Source organism: Cynocephalus volans, chromosome 10 (genome assembly GCF_027409185.1).
Source record: "Cynocephalus volans isolate mCynVol1 chromosome 10, mCynVol1.pri, whole genome shotgun sequence".
NCBI classification, from domain to species: Eukaryota; Metazoa; Chordata; class Mammalia; order Dermoptera; family Cynocephalidae; genus Cynocephalus; species Cynocephalus volans.
In genome coordinates this window covers 97070116-97095284 of record NC_084469.1, presented here as the reverse complement: position 1 = coordinate 97095284, position 25169 = coordinate 97070116, and the positions used below count along the sequence as shown (strand labels likewise).

General features: G+C 58.9%; 1 protein-coding gene across 3 annotated transcripts in view; it reads right to left on the bottom strand.

The window, feature by feature from the left end:
- Positions 1 to 1491: 1491 nt before the first annotated feature.
- The window catches only part of KDM4B (lysine demethylase 4B), a 152192-nt gene continuing 128514 nt past the window's right edge, over positions 1492 to 25169 (bottom strand). For 2 of the 3 annotated variants that reach the window (XM_063109639.1, XM_063109640.1), the window contains 12 exons: positions 20062 to 20528; positions 19765 to 19885; positions 16957 to 17135; positions 15954 to 16176; positions 14365 to 14441; positions 14064 to 14119; positions 13603 to 13711; positions 9060 to 9245; positions 8795 to 8959; positions 8287 to 8406; positions 4513 to 4605; positions 1492 to 3590 (listed from right to left, as the gene is read on the bottom strand). In XM_063109639.1, coding sequence (XP_062965709.1) covers positions 3414 to 3590; positions 4513 to 4605; positions 8287 to 8406; positions 8795 to 8959; positions 9060 to 9245; positions 13603 to 13711; positions 14064 to 14119; positions 14365 to 14441; positions 15954 to 16176; positions 16957 to 17135; positions 19765 to 19885; positions 20062 to 20528 — 1973 coding nt within the window. In that variant the 3' untranslated portion in view covers positions 1492 to 3413. Of the gene's footprint in view, positions 3591 to 4512; positions 4606 to 8286; positions 8407 to 8794; positions 8960 to 9059; positions 9246 to 11479; positions 11524 to 13602; positions 13712 to 14063; positions 14120 to 14364; positions 14442 to 15953; positions 16177 to 16956; positions 17136 to 19764; positions 19886 to 20061; positions 20529 to 25169 lie in introns of those variants that run through there. The other variant, XM_063109641.1, reaches the window with a different exon arrangement.

Here is a 25169-nt window from a genome sequence, read left to right as displayed (position 1 = left end):
CTCTGCCCGCCGAAGGAGAGGGGGAAACTGAGTCCTTGCAGTGTCAAGAGGATGTTGGAAGTGGGCTGAGAGGGCAGGAGGATGCTGTGCTGCCGAGGAGACCCCAGGCCAAAGAGGGACACCCGTTGGGTAGCCCCAGTCACTGCTGCCCTGTCTAGGCTCCTCTTTATGTCCCTCCCCCTGTCCTACCACAGGCACCCCAGGCCCAGTCCTGGGTCCCTCCCTGCCCCCATCTACTCCCTGCCAGGTGACTTTGCCCACCTGGGAGCTGTAGGCCCCTGGATGCCTACCCTGGGGCTGGCCGTCCCCAGACCCAGGCCAGCCACCCCTTGATTCCCAAGGGGGAATCTCACGTTCACATCTGACCTGCCCCATCCCAGTTCTGTCAACTCTGTCTTTCCAAGTGTTCAGGTGATAACATGCAAGTCACCCTGGGGCCCCCCCTCGGCCCCTCCCATCAGTTCTGCCTTCAGAACATACCCTGAATCTGCCCACTTCTCACTGCACCTGACTTGTCCTGTCCCCTCCACCCTAGGCCCGACTTCCCCCCCACCCCCTCCCCGTCTGTTCTCCCCGCAGCAGCCAGAGGGCGCCCGTGAGCACCTGAGTCAGGCCCTGTCCCTCCTCTGCCCACAGCCCTCCATGGCTCCCACCTTCCTCAGAGTAAAGGCCCAACTCCTCCCCGTAGCCCGCAAGACCCTGCATGACCTGCTCTGTCCCCTCCCTGTCTACCCCTTCTCCCTCAATCCCCCTCCTCACAGTGCTGCAGCCACACAGGCCTCCTTGCTATTCCTCCGTGCCAGGCTCAGTCCTGCCCCAGGGCCTTTGCACGTGCTGTTCTGCCAAGCTGCGCCCATGGTTCCTACCTCTCTTCACATGTCCTTGTTTAAAACTGCAGCGACACCCAGGCCACACCCCTTGCCCTGGCCACACCCCTCACAGCCGTTCCCTTTCTTCTACTGTCACATCTGACACCTCCCATAGTTCTACTCACCATGGGCCTCTCCCAGGAGCATCAGCCCCATGGGGCGGGGCCAGGCCTCCTGTGCTGGCACTGCGTCCTGTGCCACTCACAGGGCCTGGGGTGTGGTGGGTGCTCATGACTGATGCGCAATAGGGTCTGTGACTGCTGGGGTTCCAGCCTCACCCCACTGCCTGGCATGTCCGCCAGCCCCCACCACAAATGATGCCCCTAGGGCTCAGGCTGGGAGGGGTCTGGGATGGAACAGCCTCTGGACCAGGACAAGTGAGGGGGACACACTACCTCAGCCACCCCTGCCACCTGGGCTGCCGTGCAGGGTCCTGACAGCCTCCGCCGTGGAGGGCTCTGGACAGTGGGGGGATGAGGGGGGTCTCTTATGCACACAGTCTGTGACATCCAGCTCTGGAAGCAAACCCCGTCTACCATGCATGGGCTGACCCACCAGCCGTCCCCCAGCACGAACTCAGAAATGAAGACACGTCAGGCGACACAGAGCGGGAATCTGCAGTGCTCACGAGCCTTTAATTCATTATGAACCTAGAGGCAGGGAAATTAGGCAAAAATACAGCGCATCCTTAATCTCGGGTGGGGGAGAAAACCAGGGTGGGTGGGCTGTTTTGTTCTGTGTTTCACCGAGTAAGACACGAAGCGTCTCCATGGGGGAAATGCGCGTCTCCTGGCGCCCTGTCCGTGGCCTGTCTGCACCCCGAGGCCGACCCACCGCAGGGCAGGGCCTGCTGCTTTGTACTCTCTTTACAATATAAATAGCATTTGCAAACTACATATGAATACAGCGCAGGCCGCGCCGGGGGCTGCGCAGCCCGCAGAGGGAGACCCCTCGTCTCAGGGGAACCCCACCTTTCCCCCCTCCCCCCACCGAGGATTCTCTACCCTTTCCTTAAATAGTTCTGGCCTGGCAACCGTCAGAACACTCTTTAATAACTTTTCTTTATACAAGCAGATCATCTTCTCAGCCTCCCCGGGGGACCGGAGGCAGCCCCGCAGAGGGCGTGGGGTGGAGGTGGCGGGCAGGCCGGCAGCTGCCACCTCCCTCCTGGGCCACCATGGGAAGCTGCTTCCCAAGCCGGCCTGTGAAGTACCTGCTCTCTCACCATCAGTTCAACCCGCAGATTCCCCCCACGTTGAAAGCAGCGACTCCCTCTCTCCCTCTTTCTCCCAGACACGCAAGTCCATGAGTCACAAACAGGACCCCGGAGGGCGGAAGCGGAGGATGGACCAAGCCCCAGGGTCCTGGCAGCCCTCCCTGAACAGGAGACTGGCCAAAGCGGGGGGCGCCTGGGTGGCTGGAGCCCCACGACACTTGTGACGCCTGGAAGGCCTGACCCTAACACGCTCAGAGCCCGCACCCTGAGAGCCGAGCCGGGAGGCCACGCTTGGTGCTGACCAGCGCCCGGCACACACGTGCGGTGGCCTCCCTCCCCGAGGCCTCGCGGGTGCAGGGGATGTGTCATCTGAGAGGAAGCCTCTCGAACACCTGCGGCCTCAGCTATAGAGCGATTCTCTGGAGGGGAGAAGCACAGAGGAGCAAACCAGAGAGACGGTTTGTTTTGCAAAGGTGCGGGCACATGGGAGACAGGCACCTGGGCCCCGTGGCTCCTGCTAGCCGGCATGTGGGGTCGGCAACTCAAGGGACCCCTGGCCTCCTCCTATCAGGCACAGAGAGTGACAGGTGCAGGCAGCGGTGGGAGGCGGCTGCTGGGACCATCACAGTCCAGGAGCCAGGGCAAGGCGAGAGTGAGACCCACTCACTCACCTGTGACTGGGGCATCTGCCCACCCTCCTGGGCCACCGCAGGTCACACGACAGCTGCAGAACTGCCTTGAGATATTAGGACATTCCAGCCGCCACACACCCCTTCCCTGCCTGCTCAATAGACAAATCATATTTTAAAACAACAAACAAAAAACAATGAGATGCATTTATCTCCCTCAGCGTATCTTCGTTCTGAGAAAAAGAACATGTTTGTTTTGTTTTGTTAAAGCCACAAATCTAGAAAACAACTTTGGGGACTTTTTCCTTTTCTTTGTTTTTCTTTTTTTTTTTAAACAATAGGTATTTATAGAAAGAGCCTCACAAAGGTGATTATGTACAGAAGTCACAATCTCAAAGGTTGCTCAGTGGCAATGCAGTAGCACCTTTTCGAGAAGAGAGCTTACATGGTTAAAAAATCTGAGTTGAGTGGGTGGCGCACCCCCGGCCGCCCCCGAGCCCGCGTGGCCCTGCTCCCTGAGTCCGGGGGCCGTGTGCGGCGTCCTGCCTGCTCCTGTCGCCCCACAGAGGGGCACCCACAGCGCGGAGGTAGCCCCTCAGGGGCCGGGGGGACTCGAGGACAGGAATTCACAGCAAGCAAACGCCCAGGACCCGCCGTGGCCTGCCTTGCTGGGCTGAAGGGTCGCCCAGGCCGGCTGTCCTAGAAAGGCGCTCCGGGCCGGCCTTGCGCCTGCAGGAAGTTCTCCATGAAGGTCAGGTAGTCCGGGCTGCACCCCGAGTCCTCGGCAGCGAGTGTGGTGCCCACACGCGGGCGCTTGGCGGCTTTCACCTCCTCTCCTGAGAAGGCATGCTCCTGCGGTGCCCCCGTGCTGAGTGACTGCAGGAGACCGGAGAGCACAGGGGTTAGTGTAGCTGTTGGGGGCTGCCGAGGGGCGTGGGCCACTGTCTCCCAGCAAACGACCTTGCAGACACAGACAACTGATCACTAGATGACTCCTGTTTCTGCGTGAATCTCTAATCCTGCAAGTGAGAGGGGCCCCACACTCCTGCCCAGCCACTGGCCCCGCAGTGGGCTGGGCAGCCCTGGCAGCTCTGGTCTGCTCCCCAAGGGAACCTCCTGAGGCCAAAGTCAGCTGAGCCCTCCTGTAAGAAGTGCAACCCCACATTCTCTTTTCTTGAGCTGAGTTACCTCTGGCCATGCCCTCCTCCCCCTCAAAACCCTGCCTTGGGATTAAAAAAGAAAGAGAAAACCTGCAACAGCTATGGGAGAAAAAGCCAGTCACTATATCTGCCACCTCTAGGACTCACAAGTCCTGTTTAACAAGGGATGAGCTTTGAAGCATTTTTTTCTTTCAACTGCCAACCTGGGTGCTCAGATCTTGTTTGTGCTCTGGAACACCCAGAGATGTTCCAGCAGCTGCAGTGTGCCCAAGCGCCCTGAGCGCTGGAAGCCTCACAATGCACTGGCCATGGTGGCTGCAGCACACAGGGGCTTCGGGCAGGTTTGTCCTCTGCCTTGCCACGCTCTCGTGACAAGGGGTAGGGGCTGAGGCTCCTATAATCCCCTCCCTCCTACCACCACAGGCTCTCAGGGATCCTTCTGTGTTAAGGCAAAGGAACCGGGTGGACCAGGTGGGCCCTGGCAGAATGGCATGGTGGGGCATCACCCATGGCAACAAAGGCCAAGGAGGGACCAGTCAAGGCCATTCAGAGATGTAATCTGCACTCTGCCACATCCTGGATGGGCTCTGAGAAGCAACACGGAGCCCAAGTGGCTTCCCAGCCTTGTGCAGACTTACCAGCCGTGACCGGACCCTCTTGGGGAGCTCCTCCTCCAGGGTGAAGATGTCCCCTCGCTTCACTGTCAGCTGGGATCCATCCTCAAACTCCACCTGCAAAGGGGACGTAGTTCTTAGGGTTGGGGCTGCAGCATACTGACCTGAGCCCCATCGCCAATGTCCTAGCGCCCCAAGGCCAGCACATGCTTGGAGGAGCTTGTATGCAAGGAGGCCCATTTTCATAAAAGCAAATGACATCCATTCATCTGTGCCAGGAAAGGCACTGTAGTTACACCCAGGCCCTCATGACATTCTAGTCAGGGGGACATAAGGTTCCAGTTGTAAAAAACTTGCTCTTTGTGCCTAAGAACCCAAACACTAGGAATGTCAACAGGTGTATGTGTCTTTTGGAAAACTCGGAGTACAGAAGTCCGTAGGGTGAGGCCATGGCCGTCCCAGATGACCTCCCTCACCAAGGGGGGGCAGACTCTGTCTTGGGCATCATGGGGGCTACAAGCAGCAGGAGGAGCAGGGCCAGGAGGCCTGGTCTGTGAGTCTCTTGCATGGATGATTGGACAGTCACCCTCCTGTGCCTTTGCATTAGGGAGTCCGCATGTCTGAATCCCCAGCTCCCTTGGAAAAAGATTCCCATGCCTGGGGGAAGCAGGGTCTCAGCTTTGTCACTGGAAGTAGGCCTTGCGGAGTTCCCATCACAGGAGTCCCTGAGCTGCCCACCTACTGTCCTGGTGTCCGTGGAGCATTCCCCCATCTGCAGACCAGATGCTACACCCCCATCCCCAATGCAGCCTCTCACGCACTTCTCGCAGGCGCCACAGTGATTCAATCATGACAGAAAAGCGGACTCCCCAGGAGAAAAAGTGAGTTCTAGAAACTCAGTTCTAACTAGCTCAGGTTTCTAGGTCAAGAGGACTGGGGAGATCTGCTCCAGATTCTCAAGGAAGCGCAAGACTCAAGGAGAAGGGGCGGCGCCTGATCCGGGCGGCTCGGAGGGGCTCCCAGGGAAAGAGTCTGTGGTCACATAATTTGAGAAATGTGGATAAATTGGATAGTTGGGTTGGTTTCCTCTCTCGAGGTCTCCCCGGAACTGTACTTTAACCATGAATCTCCAAGAGATGGATTTTTAAGTTTTTTTTTTTTTTTTTAACTCAGAATACTGTAGATTCACGCAGAGATGGGCCACCAGTTAGCTCAGTTGGTTATAGCAAAGGCTTATAACACCAAGGTCATGGGTTTGGATCCCTGTACTGGCCAGCCGCCAATAGAAAAAACAGAAATCACACAGAGAGATCTGTGGACACTGGACCCCGGCTCCCCTGTGCTAACACCCCACATGGCGCTTCTTGAAAGCATCTGAGGGGTCCCATTGGAGAGGGAGTGTGCTCTGAATGTTCTGGATAGTCAGTGAGGGTCCCTGTAGCCCTCTGTGATGATTTTTTCCATCTGACCACCTGGCTCTTGGCGGGCACAAGGGAACCCATGCTGTCACTCAGACCCCTAGCACTCCTGTGACCAGCCCCACCCCGCCCTACTTGGCCTCGTGATGTGTGCCACACAGCACCAGGGCTGCCTCTTCGACCACTATGCAGTACCTGGAGGTCCTGCCACCACCGCAGAGGTGGGCAGGTGGGGGGCGCACCACAGTGGACTGCCCACATTTTTTGTCTCCAAAACCTGTCGCCAGCTTTCTCCCTTGACCACTCATGCCTGATGCCTAAACTCTGCCCGTCTCAGGACATCACCTCCACCCGCAGGAACTCTGGAGAGCAGACATGCTCTATTTTTTTAGCTGCCCCCATGGGCTCAGCTTCTTTGAGCTCTTTCCGCCGCTGGTCTTGCAGGCAGCTGAGCGCCTCCGAGCCACAGCGGCTTCCCACTCGCCAGCCAGGGCAGAGGTGGCTTCCTCTTGTCCCTCTTTGGGGAGTGAGGCCAAGATCCACCGTGAGCTCTCCTGGCATGGTCAAGCACGCTGTGCGTTTACTAGTCTATTCACTTCTGTCTTTTCTGTCGTCTTCAAGGTTTCTTAAGGGAGGCAGAGATCAGCACGAGCTCGGCCTGATTTCTCAAACCTTCCACACCCCTTCTGCAGATCCCGGCTTGACCACCACTTCTCGGGATCCCATCCAAATCCGCTCTTGTCCAGAAGGGGGTCTTCCAGGCAGGGGCAGTGGATGCCATCCACACCTCCACCAACACTACTGTGTACTATTTGAGGGACACGGTGTTCCAACAGGAGCTCTCTGCTTGGGTGGGGGGCAGTCAAATGGGGCGATTGCAAAGAGCGGCCAGGCACTTTGGAGACCCCTTTGGTCTGTGACGGTACCCCACAGAAGAGACAAGCGGCATGGTGAGGGCTCCATGCAAAGGCTCGTAATAGGCCAACAGAACATTCCAGGCAGGATACGAGGCTGACCAGCAGGAACAGAGGCCTGGAGCCCAAGGGGTAGGGAAGGGAGGGAGGCAGGGGATTCCAAGGAGCAGCAGGGCAGGCCCCAGATGGAAAGGAATACTGTCAATCACAAATCCCTCCCCCAAAGCCCAAAGCCCCAAGCCCCAAGCCCTGCCTGGGGCATTCTTCTCTACAGACCCTGGGCGGGTTAGAAATTCCTGAGTGGGGAGAGAGCCGCCAGGTTAGCTAAATTGGGGCTATTCTCGTTTCCTGTTCTCGCATCCCGCCTGCCCCTGGCCCCAAATGGGCTCCGGGGTGCAAATGAGCCTTGCCCCTGGACGAACCCCAGCAGGATGCCCCATGAGCCGTGGAGGCTCCCCCCGGGCAGGTGGAGTCGAGCGGCAGTGACGTGTGCGGACGATCTGTGGCTGGAGCTTCCTGCAGGGTCCCCTCTTCATCACTGGCACAGCTCTCCCAGGACTGACGACAAGCGGGTTTGCCCCTGATGGCCTAGAAACCATCGTCTCTCATGTCCCAGAGGTGGGGTGTGGCCACGCTCTCAGGGAGAGGCCTGAGAGGGAAAATCCAGCAAGGTGTGAGCATGGTGCCAGGCGCGGGCCAGCCTGAACGGGGCCAGGGGTGGACACCATGGGGGTTTCAGGTCTGTTGGAAGACACGGCACCTCCTTTTAAGCACTGAGACCCCCACCGTGTCACCACTTTCTTCTTCACCCTAAACAACTGAACTCAAATGCTCACAAAAAACGTGGGGGGGACGGTGAGGGTCGGGACGTTGAGCAGCAACTTGCTATGTGACTCCAAGCACTGCCTGCACCGTCACCTCCCATCACATGAGGGCTGGGGGAGGAAAGGGACACAGTGAGGACCGTGGTGAGTGTGCTCATGAACCATTGTGAAAGCCATCCGGGAAGTGGCACAAAAGCTTAGCAGCAATCGTCTTTGGTTGCGGGAATGTGGGTGACTTTTCTTCTGGAACTCCACACTTTTAAGTAATTTCTCTTCCACAGTCATGAGAAGAAACTCATAACCATCTTGATTTAAAAACAAACAAACAAAAAACCAGGGGCACTGAACTGTACAGAGAAATGGTTAAAAAGACGGATTTGTTAGGCACATTCTACTACACCCCACCAACGAGGTGAGGAGACATCTCTAAAGGGAAATTATCAGAGCTGCTGTCCTCTTTTAGCTTAAAAACACAGCAAGCCCTGTCCTGCTAGATGAGGCAGGCAAAGGCCAGGCCCACGGGGCTTCTGTTGAGCACAGTGGGGATGAAAGCAGCCGTGGCCCGGCTTGACCCTGCCGGTCCTGTGCCTGGGGAAAGAAGGTGGTTAAGGCTTCGGAGGAGCTGTGAGGGTCCCCGCATACCTGGTATATGTGACTGGTTACAGAGGAAATGAACTTGGCCTTGTAGATGTTACCGTCCGTCCACCGGAGCTCAACCAGCTCCCCCTCAGCAGGGGGTCCCAGCCGGACACAGTCTCTACTCTGCGGGCAAGAGAAAGGTGAAAGGTAAGGGCCCACTCACTGGGGCCCCAGCACAGGTTCCTGTCCCCCTGTACCACGTGCTCTGCCAAAAAGCACAGGGCGAGCCGTGAGAGCGCAGCCACAGCCCTGGGGAGCCGCCTGCTCTGGGGGCGCACATGGGACTGGTGAGTTTTCTGCTGTTTCTTCAGAGACAGAGCCAGCCTTTCCCTACATGAGCCCAAAGCCCGGGGTGTGGAACGGGTCATGGGTGATCTTGGATCCAGGTGATCCCTAGGAGGGATCAGGCCACCCCACCCCCCACCAATGGCAGCACCACAGAGAGGGGAAGGGCAACTGCAGTCTCAGCCCCCGCAGGCCCGGCCCTCCCACCCGCTCCCCTGTGGCTCACGGTGATGCTCTCTGGGTAGAGGTTGTCACTGTAGGACCCGTCATCAAAGTTCACTTCATAGAAGGTCTGTGTGGTGGTGCCGATGACGCGGCAGCGGTAGTAGAGCCCATTGCGGTTCTTGGTAATGACCACCTGGCCTAAGGACACAGCCCTCAGGAACTGGACCTGGGAGGGCAGCAGGGAGGGGCAGTCAGCATGAGGCAGGCAGAGGTACAGGGTGGGAGGGTGGTCAGCGTGCAGGGGCGGGGAGGGCCAGGGCACTCACCGCGTGGCCCCCTGCCTTGTGCTTGAGGCAGGTGATGGAGACCACGTAGGGCCAGTCATCAGGCTCCATGAGGACGCCAGCGGCAAGGGCGCAGGTCACGTGGAAGGACGTGGAGCAGTGCTCGTAGGAGCACTGGATGCAGGCACCCGATACCTTCCTCATCCGCTTCCGGCAATACACGCATTTCTGGGGGACACAGAAGAGAATGGGGCTTGGCTGATGCCTCGTGCCCCCGGGAGCCCCCTACTGGCACCCAGGACGGTCTCCTAGGGGTGACCCCAGCCTCTGGGGCTCTGCAGGGTGAGGAGGCCTTCCCCACAGCCCAGAGCCTCCAGGCCCTCCGGGCCCCACCCAGTGGACTTCTGAAGCTCGGCTGGGGCATTTCTGGATTGTTCTCTACCCACCCCCTGTGCGTGACCAAGTGCCGGGACAGGCATGGAAGAGCAGCACAGTGGAGGAGCCACACGACGGCGCAGATGGATCTCGACACACCACGGCCAGCGGAGGAAGCCGGACGCAAGGGCCACACAGTGTGAGTCTATTGATCTGAAATGTCCAGAATCGGCGAATCCACGGGGACAAAGTGGCCTTGTTGCCAGGGGCTGGGGGAGGGGGATCAGGAGTGACTGCTAATGGGATGAAGTTTCTTTTGGGGTGATGGAATGGTCTGGAATTAGATAGCGGGAGAAGTTACACAATTGTGTGAATGTGCTAAAAACCACTGAATTGTACACTTTAAAATGGTTAGAATGAAGAATTTTGTCTCCGTTTTTTGTAAGAGGCACGGCCGGGTGGCATCCTCCCTTCTGAGGCTCCAGCTGCGGTGACACCTGCCCTGCCCCTGCCCGGCGTCAGCGTCCTGGAGCACGGAGCGTCTGTGGTGCCCTTGCTGAGCCCGCCCTATGCCTGTCACTCTGACCATTTAATAAGTGGGCCGTTCTCGCTCTGTAAACCACGCTCAGGAGCCAGACAAGCACATCGGCAAAGGGCCCGCAGCAGCACCACACAGATGCTGATCGATGGCAACGAGATCTCATTATGAACCTGTCAATACCTAATTCTCCGCCAGCAGGGACAAGCGCTGACACACACACCTCGTGCGGTCTTAACCATCCTGGACAGACTCCGCCTCCAGGAGTGATGGCCGCAGTGGAGGTGAGAGCGGCTGGAGAAACCCATGGCCCAGGTGGCCTGGTGCACAGTGGCATGGGAAGTCGGGGCAGGTGTCCAAGTGTTCTTGGTGGGGGACGAGGTCCATGGGCCCCTGCTGTGCCTGGGAAGGACCCAGGACCCATGTTTGGTTCTTGGTTTCCAGCTTGGCATCCCTTCTTGGAGGCCACAGGGCTGAGGAGGGTGCAGGGTGGGCTTTGATGTCTGTGGAGAAGTGTGTAGCTGAGGGCCACTGCTGGGTGCTGCCCATAGCACCATGTCCTTAGCCTGCCCCCCGTGCCCAGGGCATGGCTGGCTGTCCTCAGTCTGCTTGGGCCAACACCTGCCCCAGCACCTAAGGCAGTAGTGAGCCCTCCCCTCATATTGGAAGCCTGACCCATGGCCCTAAACCTCACAGCAGGACCATGGAGAGCAGGTACAGCTGGTTCAATCCACCTGTGCCCACCAGCTGACAGGGGCCAAGAGACCAGCCACACTGGAGTTGACCCCACCCCAGTACCCTCCCAGACCTCCTGGTTCCTCCAGGAAGCTTCTGGGCCTTCCACCAGCTGCTGGGAACCACACATCTCCGCAACTTTGCACTAACCTGAGTTCAGGCTAGCTGGGGCCAGCTCCACTAACTAGGACCCCCGGAACCCAGAGCCGGCAGCCAGGGAGTCCTGGAGAGAGATGGATGTGTTGTGACCAGGAATGACCATCCTGGGCTTGTGGGCCCCTGGCTGGGCAGGCGAGGGTTAATGCTGCTTCCTTGACAGGCTCCATTAAGCAGTACAAGCCAGCCTCACGTAAAAGGATTTTTAATTCATCGTTACAAGTGCTGGTAATGAAGAGGCTGCATGCTGGAAATGTCAGATGATCCATAAAGCATCCGGGAGGGAGGATTTATCACTGGCAGCAGCACTGTGCCATCGCTCTACCTGAATAATGAAGCCTCTTATGCCCGAGTTTGGGGACTGAGTCGCTGGTGCCTTGGAGTCACCTGCGATCCACCGGCCTCCTAACTGCCCATCCCAACTGCTGGCCCCTGCATGCTCCATGAGCAAGGCCACCCCACCCAAATGGGCCGCCACACAGCCTGGCCTGGGTGGCCTTGCACCGGTGGGCTTGAGTTCAGCATCCCAGCCAACCAGGCTCCTGACACCTGGTGTCGGCTGCTCGGGGAGCCCGGTCCTGCAGTGGGTGGCCGTCCATCCTCACAGGACTCCCCAGCAGTCCCAATGCCCCGGAGCCAGCTGCCTCCCACCACGATCCACCAGCAGCCTCAAGTGTCAACATCTGCAAGTGTCCTAGGCAGCTGGGACAATAAACCAGACAGAAAAGCAGCTGGATGCTGTCCCGTGCCCCTGGCTAACAGCCCAGCCCCCCAGGTGCCCACAAGACACAGTGCAGAGGCTCTGGAGAAAGGGACGTGAACCTGCCCTCCCACCAGAGCCACTGCCAACACGTTCCTGAGCAGGACATGTCCCCAGAGAGGTCTGAGCTCACTCCCTGCACCTCCTTCTCCATCCTGTCTGGGCCAGATCTCGAGGTCATGGGAGGCTGCTTTTAAGGACCAGCTGAGTGTAATTTGTGGCAGGTGTGGGAAGGCCCAAAGTGCCTTGCAAGAGAGCAAAAAGGGAGGTTGGGGCACTGCAGAGACGGCCAGTTGCAGCTGGAGCTTGGCCCACAGGCAGGCCTTGCCTGTGAGCAGATGAAGCAGGGGACCCTATTTCCTCAGCGTGGTGACAATGACCACACAGGCAACCTAGGGTCCTAGTGGAAGAGGCTGCTGCTGTAACGAGCCCGAGAGCTGTCGCTGAGACCGTGCAGTCAACACTTTACGGGGCTGCCCTCTGCTGGGTGGACTGTTGGCAACCCCACCTCATGGGCGGGAAGGCTGAGGCAAAAAGAGGTCAAATAATCTGTCCAGAGTCACACAGCTGGCCAATGGCAGAGCCAGGAATGAAAGCCAGTGCTCTGCTCACTGTCCCTACTGTGCTCCTACTTCGAGTCCTTCCCTCAGAGGTGACCGCTATCAGCCAGAGCAGATGGTGCACAGGGGCACGTCTCATGAGGTCCCTCCACACCCCCAGATGGAAGCACTTCTAAGAGGGACCATCGCTGTGCACAGAGAGGGACCTGTGACAGAAGTCCTTCAGCTCAACAGAAAAAACCAAGTACCGTGATTAAAAAACAGGCAAAGGACTTCCAAAGAAGACATGCTGATGGCCAACAGGAAAATGAAAAGATGCTCAGCATTGCTCGTTGCAGGGAAATGTGACTAAAACCACTGCGAGGTCTCCCCCACACCTGCTAGGATGGCTGTTATGGAAAAATCAAGAGCTAACAAGTGTCAGTGAGGATGCAGGGTGAGGGCGCTCTCACGCAGCGTTGGGCACTACTATGGTTTCTCAAAAAATAAAAAATACAACGACCTTACAACCTAGCAATCCCACCACTGGGTAAACATCCACAGGAAACGAGATCAGAATCTCCAGCAGAGAGCTGTGCTCCTGTGTTCCTGCAGCGTGAATTACAATGGCCATGTGGAAACAGCCCGAGTGTCCACGCACGGATGAATAAAGAAAACGCGGCCACCCCTCCACGGAGTATTACCCAGCCACAAAAAAGAAGAAAATCCTGCCATATTCAGGTGAATCCTGTATGAATATGGATGAACCTTAGGACATTATGCTCAGTGACCTAAGCCAGTCACAGAAGGACAGATACCGCATGATTCTACTCACACGAGGGGCATCCAACAGACACACGTGGAGGCGGAGCTAGAATGGTGGGTGTACGTGAGACCCCTGTGTGACTGTCACCACCATCAACACCCTCAGTTCTCCACACGGTGACATCCTATCCTCCGAAACTATAAGCAATAAATTTCGTTTTCTCAAAAATAAAAAAATTAAAAACAAAAAAACGGTGGGCACTGGGGGCGGGGAGGGGGTCTGGGAATTCTGTTTAACAGGTCTGAGTTATGCAAGATGAGCAAGGTCTGGAGACCTGCCGCACGACGTCGTGCCCACAGCTAACACCACTGCACTGTGCACTGGGGAGTCTTGTCAAGAGGGAGGATCGCACAGGAGTGATGTTTCCACAAGCACAGAAGTAAAAACGGAGGGGCCGGTTATGTAATGAGAAGGAACGGAGCCGCAGCGGGCGTGGCGGTCCACTGGTGTCATCAGGTGGAAATCACACACGGCACCTGGGCTGTGGAGAACACCCCGAGCAGACACAGGAGATGGAAGTTTCCGGGGGACACCGTTGCCAAAACCGAGGCCCACGGCATCTGACTTCCTTGCGGCGCCCTCCCCCATGCACATGTGGAGTCTGGAGGAGCTGGCCTGGCCGGGGCAGGACCTGGCTGGCAAGGGCAGGGACTTACCAGTTTCCACCGCTGCTCAGGGATGGCACTGATGTCCACGGGGTGGCGCTCAATCACATTCAGGAACCTCACCTCCGGGACAGCGATGGCGCAGATCACATGGATCCACCTGGGAAGGGGGTAGGGTGGGGGTCACAGGTGCACCTTGGATCACCCCGGGGCTCGTCACAGAGGGCCTGAGCTGTTGGGGATGGGCAGCAGAATGGCAGGGGCAGTGCAGGATGTGGTCTCTGTTCCCAATGCTGCTGCTGGCTCATTTGGGGCTTAAGGGACCTTAAGGGACAGTCAGGACACTCGTTAGCACCTCCTCACCCCATCACCCCATCCATAATGGGGGGCAGGTACATGGAGGTGACACTGGCCCTCCCCTCAGCATGGGGGAACAGCTGAGCCTCCACGCAGGGCAGGGCAGGGCTGGGCTCCTGGCTCCCCTCCCACACCCACTCCAGGTGCCCAGTCACCTGCTCTCCGTGGTCATTTGCAGCGCTCCTCCTCGGAGGTTACATAGGCAGCACTCCTGCGGGGACCAGAAAACCACACGGTTAGGGGCATGGGGCAGGGCTGCTTGCCACTCTACTTGGGCCTGTACCACCAGTGGTCTCTGGCCCTTGGTCCTTACATTTCAACCTAGCAGTCACCAAAGTGACAGGCTCCGCCCCCTCAGCGCAGAGGTGAAGAAATCAAGGCCTGGGAGGGGTGGCCATGTGTGCAAACCACCCTAAGAGAGCAGGGCCACCACCCCAGCTGCAGGGAGTGAGTTACCGCAGTCCAGGCGTGAGCTGCGCACCGGGAACACGTCCAGCCTTCGTTGACCAGTTCAGGGCGGATGCCATAGCAACCTGCAAGACAGTGGCCAGCTAAGACTTGGAGGGGCACCTGGGCTGACTGCTGTCACCACCCTCCTTGCCTCACTCCAGGCCACCATGCTCTGAGTGGGAATGAGGACACTGGGAGGGACAGCAGCCAGCTGCCCCGCCCCGCCCCCCGAGCTGCGTCTCCTCCCGCTGCATCTGGACGCTAGAGAGTCTAGAAGCTCAGCTCTGCTCAGAAGGCCCCAGATGGCGGTAAGGGGCCGGTAGGCGGAGGACGCAGGACACTGAGCAGGAAGCCACGTGAGGTGGGACACAGGGCTCACGACACTGGAGCTCAGGGAGCAGACCTCCCTGTGGAGTCTTGGGGCAAGGAAATGGGCAACCACAAGCTCGCTGTGGAACATGCCCTGAGTTTGGAAATGGGGAGAGGGCACTGGGGGGAGGATGGAGGCCGAGTCACGCTCCCCCAGCCCCAGAGTGAGGGCGGGAGACACAGCAGAGTGACAGGTCCTGGCCAGGAGACAAAGTGAACTCCCAGGCAGGCCACCATGGGGGAGGGAGCCAGACAGAGATCTATGGCTGCCGTCCTCGGCCGGAGCACAGAAAATTAAATGTCTCCAGAGAGCTTTCCCCATCCTGGAAGCAGAATCTTACACTGGATTCCACCCCCTCGCACCCGAGAAAGGGCCGACATCTGTTTTCCTGTCTGTGTCTGCAGTTGGGCCCACAGGACTAGGGGGAAGAGTGGTCGCCACTGGCAGAGATAGATCAGACCCCTGGTCGCTCTGGAATCTCATATTTATCATCAGTGTCAACTCTGGCCCCACATCGCAGGGCTTAAGAGTGTCACAGGCACTTGATGGGCTCCTACAACCTCCCAGGGAGGGCAGGACTCAGTGGAACTGTCCAGAAGGCTGACCAAGAGAGGCCCTGCCTTGGCCAGGGTGAGCGGCAGGCACATCCGCCCCTAGAAGGCCATTTGGCAAAGGGCACGGAGTTTCTGGAGAGACGTGGGATGTGTTTTCGGTCCTCATGGGACACCCCGGCCCATTTCTTGCTCTGGTCAGTAAGGTGAGCTTGTGTAGGTAAGAGATGGGTCAGGACGAGAAAAGTGTCCCATGGAATAACGGGCTTCTCTCCAACAGAGGGCGCCACCATGGGGGCTCAGCACCTTCGGGTCCTGCCAGCACGTCTCGGACACTGGACACCACACGTGGTGGAGGCCTCCCCCTGCCCTGGGTTGGCGTGGGGTCCTCCAGGCCCTCAGAGCAGCCCAGCCTTTCCCCTTTCTCCTCAGTGGACAAGCCTCACCTGAGTGCAGGGGCATCCCTGCTGCAAACAGTGGGACTTGAACCAGCCAACCCCCTTATAGGAAGGACAAGTGCAGGAAACCACAGGGGGAGGCCCCTGCCCCCAACATGCAGCTGGTGAGGGTCTAAAATAGCAGCCCCGAGGATGCCCCAGAGGGGCCCCTGCATGGAGAAAAGACTTCTCGGCCCTCCCCCCGGGCCTCCCCCGCTGCCCACTGCCGGGACTCACTGGCGTGGACCTGCAGGCAGCACTTAGCGCACGTGATCAGCGGGCTGGTGCCGTCGTCGCCGATGTAGGAGTTGGCGGGGAGAGGCTCCGTGTTCTCGCCACTAGAGGTGAAGCACATCTCGGGGATCAGCGGCCGCGTCTTCTGGCCGCTTTTGGAAGGTGGCACAGCCAAGGAGCCCTCCCCAAGAGAGGCCTGGGGCGCCTCCTTCTCGGTCTGTAGGGACTGCAGGGAGAGGGGCTGGCCTTTAGTGGGGAGAGCCCAGCGCAGCTAGACAGGTGGGCAGAGACCTTTCTCAGGGCACCCACCCTATGTCTCCAGCACCCCAGCTCCAAGGCCACCAGGGGCAGATGAGGGGACAGCTGACACTGTTAGACCAGGTCAGGCACCTGGGGCCACCCTGGACTCTGCCCTTCTTCTCGTCCCCCACCCAAACCCCAGGAAGTCCTGGAGGACCCCAAAGCATGGCCCAATCCTGTCCCAGCTTCGATGCCTGTCCTTCATGGCCACTGGGACAGTGTGTTTGCTGGGTGGGGTGTAATTAAATTAGTCCTGATGCTCCACTTGGCAGATGCTGAGAAGATGAGCCCAGCACCCAACCTCCCTGCAGCCTCTTGGGCAGCACAAAGGACAGGATGTGCCTAGAGAAGACGTCTAGATACTATATCTTACTTGTCTCGATGAACAGGGCGTTCAGTCTCGCTTAGAGACGGCAGGTGCGAGCAACTCTGGGTTCACACTAGCCCCCAGTCTCTCCCCTCAGCCCCCTGAGATGTTTTGTCCACCAGGCCAGGCTCAAATCTCTGGCCCAGGAGCTTTCTGGGTACATGACCTGCACGTATCTCTACAGCCCTCATGAGGGACGCTCTGGTTACGCACTCAAAGCGCTCCTCCCAGGGGCGGGGGGGCTGTGCGGCCAACTGGCCCCTCTGTGTGGCCTCCCCACCCCCGGTGACCCTCCTGGGGTTCTCTTCAGGCAAGGCAGACATGGGCCACGGCACTCACCCGGCTGTACGGGTAGAAGAGGCTGCAGATGGCGCAGTAGGGCTCGGTGCGTGCGGCCGCCGCGTTGAACCTCCTCTCGGCCTGGAAGCTGGCCGCCTCGTTCTTCCACTGCAGGGACAGCAGGGACCGCAAGGCCTCGGGGTCACTCACGTCTTCCTCCCCGGAGAAAGGGAACGCTTCTAGGAGAAAGCAGGCGGTTGGGGAAGAGGGTAGAGAAACTTGAGCACCATGAACCATGAAGACACTTCTGAGGAATCCACCAAACTGCATGTGAGCCGCTTGCCTGACTCGGACGGGCGCCAAGATGTGGGTGATGGGTCCCCACTTCCTGACCACCCCGGTCTTCAGGGTGCTGTGCCCATCGCAGCTGGCACAACACTGTCTCGCTCCCCGAAGCCTCCCCAGAGCCGGGCCAACCACCACCCTCAACAAGTGTCTATGGAAAGGCCTGAGGCCTGCGCACCCCAAATGTGGCTCCTCGGAGCCCCCACCTGCCCGGGCCTTCTAGGCCAAGGACCTGCTACAACTGCATGCCCAGCCCTACCCTGCCAATCCATGCCCTGCTCTAAAGTCTGAGTCTGGGGCAGGAGAGGCTGGTCAGCAGCAACGGGGACACACAGGGACACTCCCCTTTCTCATCACCCTCAGGCTACTCAGCCCTGGCAACTTCCTCCTTTCATGGGGGACCCAGGTCAGCCCACCAGCAGGCACGTGTCCACAGTGGGGTTGGCACAGACTCCCTGAGCTCAATGGAGCTGTAGCAGAGTGCAGTGGGGACTTAGGGAGCGGGCAACGAGTGGGGCCCAGGCAGCCGGAGTCATCTCAGGATGACCTCAGCCACCAGAGCCATACTCAGGGGAAGGCAGATAGGACATCTCAACCTGTTGGTGGCTGCTTCTGCTCGAGAGAGATCACTGTCACCTCTCCCACCCTGGCCTGGCCTCTGAGTCTTCCGTGACCAGCCAGCCACGTCCCGATCTCCCCATGTGCCCTCCCTGTGTCTCCTGCACACACTGGGGTGCTGTCCCCGAGAAGCAGGGTGCTCCTTCCTGAGGCCCAATCTCAGCACACCTCACCGGGAGCCTGGTGTCCTGGGCTTGGTCCCAGCATTGCTGCTGCTCCTGGTTCAGCCTGTGAGGTTAGGGCAGACCCACCCCTGACCCCAGATGGATGCCCAGGATCCCTCCATAGTGCTAGGAGGACCTTGGGGCCAAGACTGCTCTGTCTGAGAACCCAGGCTCAGAGGTCCAGCCAGCCAGGCCCAAGGAAGGCCCCATGAGGGCCTCCAGGCACCTGGTCATGAGAATGAGCCCCTGGCTCATCACCTGTCACCAGAGATCCAGGATGTGGGCTGGTGCTGGCGCGAGTGTTTTACCAAAGCGATGCAATGGGTGCTGACGGTGGGGAAGGGCACCCCTAGCCCACAGACACCCTGGAGGCATTTTCTGGAAACAGCATCAGCTATAAGGAGACCCCCCCCCAGCCTGCAGGGCCCTGGGGTCACGCCTCGTTCCTCCTGCCTTGTTCTTCCCACCCCAGGGAGCTCCGGTCCTGCGATCTGCAGTGCTTCTAGAACCCCTCCTCTCACCAGCCCTCAAATTAGATTCAGGATGAAAGAAGCCATCCAGACAATTTTCAAATTCTACGTGAATCTTAAACGGAAGGCTGAAGCGGAAGATGAAAAATTGGCTTAGCAGGATTTCTGCACACAAGATAGCGACTCTCAGCTGAGTGTTAAATAGAAGATTCTCCGTCTCCTCCCACCCCACCGACTCGGAGCCTCGCCAGGGTCTTTTGTTCTAATCTCTTGGAGGACCCACGGCCTCTGCTCAGCTGTGGGAAGTGACTTCCATCAGGAAGTGTGCTCCCCAGCCCTTGTGAACTGCCCTGCACGGGCAGCCGGGCCAGCAGGTCTGGACCAGGAGTGGCCCCAATGACAGCTGCCTGCCCCAGAGTGACCTGGCCAGCAATAAGGCTTCCTCCAGGCACACAATGCCAGTATAGCCCACTGTCGCCAGCCCTGGGGGGAGGAGCTCCTCCTGGCAGGATCAGCGTCTGCACAGAGAGCCTGAGTGGGGGCTGCCCCAGGGATCAAAGGCCCCACCCTCACAACCACGGTAACTTAACCCAGCCTCAACATCTGCCCAGTGCCCAGCACCAGGCCGGGTGATGAAAAGGCATCCACTCCGGGGGTCTTCCTGACAGGACCCCATTGGAGGGCCAACAACCCCATCTTACAGATGAAGAAACCAAGTCACAGAGGGTATTTTGAACAGTGCCTACAGTCCTGGGCTCGAGGCAGTGGGCTGTGGTTGAGGCCAGAGTGGCTGGGGCCTGCCCCTTGCTGGCTGTGCGGAACATTCCAGGTCCTGGGTCCAGCACAGATGCCCACAGTGGGAACCAGTAGATGGGAGGGGAGGGAAAAGAACCATCCTCGGGCAGTCCTGAGGGCAGTCCAGGAGCCGTGGGTGGCGAGCGTCAGGGAACATGGGGGCACAGGACGAGCAGGGCAGTTCGGTCTGATGCTGCATGTAGAGAGGCCTGGGCAGTCTGGGAACAGACGTGGTGGCCTGACCATGGATGGTGGTGGTGAGGGAGGGAGGAAGGCCAGAAGTGGGGCACTGCTTCCCGGGGTGACCAGCAAGGGCCGAGCCTGTCTGACTCGGCAGGCAACGGAGTGAGGCGATGGAGGGGTGGGGGGTGAGCTCAGCCTGGGGCCCCTAGGGTCTGCGGGGATGGGGCAGGGGACAGGGAACTGCAGGGGAGTGAGCCCCCAGCAGCGCCGACTTGGAGGGGAACTTCACTCACCCTCGTCACTCGAGGCCTCTTGCTTGACCACTGACAGTGGGGACCGGGTGGGTGGTTTGCCCAGAGGGTGGCGCCGGCTCTTCTTGATCTCCATCTTCAACTTGGAGAACGTGGACGCCACCTGAAACACACCGCGAGCCACCCCGTGAAGGCGCCGTTTCCAGACCCGGGGCCCGGAGCCCCCTTGGGCAGCCTCCTAGGGACAGGCCAGGGACAGGCCACACGCAGGTGCCACTTAGGTCGGCAAAGCAGGCTCCACTCGCCCCTCCCTACCAGGCCCCCAGGGGCTCCCCGCACCTCTCCAGCCCGGGCCTTGGTCTCAGTGCGGCCCGCCCTGCTGCCTGCCGTGCCCTCCTCCTCTGGCCCCGCCAGCTCCATGGGGGCAGCCTGTTCCTTCCAGACGGAGCCCTTATGGGCAAAGTGCTCGAAGGTCTGCTGAGAGGACATGCGGTCCTCGTCAGGCACCGCCTGGCTCCTCCGTGGCACCACGTACAGCATGGGGATGATGGGCCGTGACTTGGCCTCCAGCTCCTCTCCTGGCACCTCGGGGGGCACAACATTCAGGGGTGCTGGTGGGGGGCTCCCCTCGGTGGCTGTAGGGCTGGGGACCAGCACCGGGGGCTCCAGTGGGGGCGGCAGCCGCAGCAGCGCCTCCTCAGCAGGGAACGGGACAGGCAGAGGTAGCGGAGGAGGCAGCAGGCCATAGCTCTTCTTCTTCCGGTCGCCCTTGGCCTTGGGGAGCCGTGGCTTCCCCCTGCCATCCTCTGTGGGGAGAGAGGAGAGGCTGGTCAGAGCCAGAGCTGGGCATGCACAAGGTCCCAGGAGGCAGCCGGGCTCTGCTCCGTAAGCCCAGCTGAAGGCCACATGCCAGCCTGAAGCCCACCCAGCAAGTGGTGGCTGGGGAGGGCCAGGGGCCCCCTCTGGCCCAGAAAGGCTCCCCCAAACACTGGCGGGCCTCGGGCACGTTCAGATTGCTACAGGGTCACTGCGCCAGGCAGCTGGACACCTCTGCTCCTTGTAAGAATCTGGGCCTAGGAGCAGCGCCCACCCTGGGCTGGAAGCACCTTCCAGAAGTAGCATCAAGGGAGGAAGGTGGGTTTTTAAAAAGCAGCTGGGAAGAGATGCTTCTCAGGCTGGTGGGCTCCTGTGCAGGTGGGCCAGGTGTGGACCAAGTGTCATCCCCAGGGCTGGGGGATGGGGAGAGGCAGAATCTGTTCTCATGTACCTGAATCTTGTGTATTTCTACAGTGAATGCATGCAGCTTGTAGAAGTTTTCAAAAGCAAAACTTCAAACAAACCACAGGTGAGTTGGTACCTGAGTGGAAGAGAAAGTGCCAGAATGGGCCTGGAGGCCCCGGAAGGCCCTCTGCCCCAAAACCCTCAGAGGCCAGTGCGGGAGAGTTCCCTGACAGGTGACAGGGGAGGGGGCCGGGGGGCGTGTCTTTGGTGGCATTTTAATTTGGGGCCAGGATGGGGAGCAGTAAATCAGATGAAACAGATGGGCAGTGTGGTTGGCAGAACATGACCCCCAAAGATGTCCACGTCTTAACTCTCATGGATATGTGAACATGTCACCTCCCAAGGCAGAAGGGACTCTGCATATGGGATGAAGGGTCTTGAGATGGGAGATAATCCTGGATTACCCGGGGGCCCAGTGTCCTCACAAGAGGGAGGCAGGAGTGTCAGAGGCAGAGACTGGAAGATGCTGTGCTGCTGGCTTTGCAGACAGAGGATGGGGCCACACGCTGAGGGCTCTGGACACCTCTAGAAGCTGGGAAAGGAGGACCCGGGTCCTGCCCTGGAGCCTCCAGGAGGGTCCAGCCCTGCCCACACCTTGACTTTAGCTCAGCGAGACCCGTGTTAGACTCTGCCCTCCAGATCTGTGAGAGGATAAATCTGTGTTGTTTTAAGCCACTAGGTGTGGTTCATTTGTTACAGGGGGCCACAGGAAGCTCATGCAGGTGGTGTTGTTTGAGGGCTGCTGAGTTTGGGGTGAGCTGTGGCATGGCACCTCAGGCCCCTGCCCTCAAGGAAGACCAGTCTGGTGACCCACTGTACTGCTGACCCTGGGTGCTTGCCTGCTCCTCCTGCAGAATGGGGACACTAGCTCAGGCCCCTCTGTGTGTCTCCAGGTTCCAGGGTGACAGTGGCTGATAACCAGGGGCCCCACTATCCGGGTCTGCCTGGGACCCATGAGGTCCCGGGCTTCAGGACTTTCAGTACTAAAACTGGAAGGTCCCAGGCAAGCTGGGACAAGGCTGGCTGTCGTGTTAACAGCGCTCAGTCAGGGCCCATGGCGCCTGCAGCTCACTGCCTCACAACCAGGCTGGGAAAGGAAGAAACCTCAAGGAAAAGGAACTCTTCTCTCTCCACACTGAATGGGTGGAGACATGACGATCAGCAAGGTCTAGTGTGAGACATGGCACCCCGTTTACCTCTTGCTATAAAAACCATTCGCAGGCCACCCCTTATCCCGCAGCTGCCGACAGACAGCAGTGAAATGAAGCGCCCCAGGGCAAGATGTGCCACCCAATCCTTGACCCACACTGACCCCAGGGCAGAGTCACGTGAGGAGGACGCCACATTGCCTGACTCCCTCCACTTGGGGCTTCCAGCCTGCAGGTTCCACCAAGCGAGCCCCCCAGAGGCTCTGGGCCAGCCCTGTGCACCCACAGGAGTGGAGGGGCCTCCTCGTCTCCTCCCCCACCCAACTCCCAGCACATCCTGGCCCCCATCTTCAGGCTGCAACTCATGCCAACTGCCAGGATAGCCCACAGTATCCTTGGATAGCACATGCCCCACACCCACCCGTTTTTCAAGAGAGACTAGCCATTAGCTTATGATCAGCCAGAAGGTGAGGGTGTGCTCACCGCACCCTGGCCCATGCCCCCTTTGGTCCTAGGCACTCCAGGGACACCGGTTAGGATTCCTCCCACATCTGTGCCTCACCAGGAGGAGGCCTGAGTGCCCCTGGGGTCCACATGTGGAGCATCATCCCCCTCTGCCCCCCTAGTTACCTGGCACAGGGAGGTAAATAGCAGACACCAGCCCTTGCCTGGTTTAGGAAGAAACTGTTTCTCCCCCGTGGATGCTGGAGCTGGACGGCTCCCCTCCCCAACGGGCTGGGGAGCAGAGTTACCTGGTAATGACGATTTATGAAGAGCTCCCGAGTCACCCTGCCCACCCCACAGAACGCAGCCTGGAAGTGTGGGGTGGGAGGTGACAGAGCCGCATGCTGGTCCCACAATGCCAGTGGGAAGGCCACTTCTACCAATTCCTAGAAACAGCGACGAGGCTGGCCCAAAGAGCACTGTCCTATCTGTAAAAGCCACTTTCAGATCAATGGCTTTCTTTCTCTAAGGAAATTCAACATTCCTTCCTCCACGGCAGAGCAAACAAGTTGAGTGGAAACCGAGCTGACGTTGCCCCCCGCTTGGGACAGCGACCCTATTCACCCTCCATGCTGGACCAGGACATAGCCACCTCGGCCCCCTTGCCAGCCTGGTTGTTGTATTCAACTTCCTGTAGGGGTAGGGCTGGCAGGGGCTGGCATGGGATCCTGCCTAGGAGGAGCACAGGTGGGGGTCGATGGTCTGAGGATCCAGAGGGAGAAGATTCCAGAACACAGCCTCATAGCACCCAGGGGTGGGGGGGGACACTCAGCAGAGCCCCCACCTCCACTGGCAGCACAGGAGCTGCTGCGTAGGAGCTCTAGCATGTCCCACCTGCTCACACATGCCACACAGCTCTGAGCACATGGGGCACCAGCTAGAGCTGTGGGCACGGGGACAGAGCAGGGGTGTCTGCACATGTGACCACGCAGGTCTGTGGTTTGCAGGGAACGTGGGGATTCCTCGCCCACCCCATGGGGTTCCTGTTTCCCAGCCTCCTGCCTCCAAGTGGGAAAGCGAATTCACCAAAGGCCCAGGGCCTCCTGTGAGAGGAGGGGCTGCTGGGGACAACTCCTTGTGCTGTTCTTGGAAGAAGAGCCAAAGAAGTACTGGGGACCCGATGGGGAAGGTGCCTGTGCCATGTGAGTACGAATGGAAAGGAACAAGTCCCTTCTCTGGATCCTCAGAGACTCCCTGAGCCTGAGGCCTTGGGTGGAACCGGGCAGATTCTGAGATAAAAATCAATTAATGAAGACAGCCACTTCCTTGCCGCCGACACCATGGCCTGACCGCATAGCCTGGACTCACATGGGAGGGCTGGGGATGGGGGTCAAGTCCCCAGATCTAAGCCTGGATCTCTCTTTTTCCTCCTCCTTGTCTACCCCAATAACTTGCCCCTCCCCTGCAAGGCCAAGTGCTGCTCCTCACACATTCTGGTCCACAAGGAGGGCAGTTTCACATGGTTCAGCCTCCAGGTGGCCACAAGTCCACATGGGGCCCAGGCTGGGGTCTCAGCCTATTCTAGTCCACCCCCAGCCAGCCCATCCTGCGGGCAATGGTCACTGCTCTGGCCATCTCTGCTTGCCCCTTGTTGGTACCTCCAGAGACACCCCACTAAGTCCCCCAATTCCTCAGGCCAGAACCCAAACTGTCCATGGTACTCTGCTACTCAGGTCTCCTGGGGTCCCATGTCCTTCAGAACCAAAATCAAATGCTTCCTCACTACTGGAGCCCACCTATAAGAATGCATAATTTACCCAGTGCACCCCAAGCTCAGACCACCTGAGGATGGGGCATGCATTTGCCCTTGAGTGTATCGCATGGCCCAGGTACGTGCAGTGTAGACACAGCGCCTAAAGGATCACAGTGGAAGGAGCACTCACGTGCCCTCCCCACCCCACGGGCAGCCCAGTGTTCAGAAGCCCCTCACTCTGCTTCAGCATGTTCTGTGCCTGCTGTGGTTGAACCATGGCCCTCCCACCAATTCATACATTGAAATCCTAACCCCCAGGACTCAGAAGTTGACCTTATCTGGAAATAGGGTCACTGCAGATGTAATTAGTTAAGGTGAGGTCATTAGCGTGGGCCCTGATCCAAAAGAGGGAAACTGGGGTGGGCGCAGACACACAGGGAGAGTGCCGTATCTATCTGCATGGAGACGCCGGGGAGAGGCCTGGAACGGATTCCCCCGCAGCCCTGCAGGCAGCTCCGCTTAAACTTCCAGCCTCCAGAGCGCAAGAGTATACGTTCTGTCATTTAAGCCACCCTCGTCACAGAAGTCCTAGGAGACTCACTCCCTGAAGAATCCCGTGTCCAGTTGGTCGTGTTTTCCTAACTTTAAGTAAATATGACGTGGTCGGAATGCTCCGGTGACACGCGAGGTTGCAGGGAGAGTCTCCTGGGGTGCAGAGTGGTGTCTTCATTGCTCACTCCCGCACAGTGAGGAGGGTGTCAGAGGCGCTGCTCTCTTGTCCCTTTCCCGTCAGTGGACATTTGTTTGTTTGCTTGTCACCA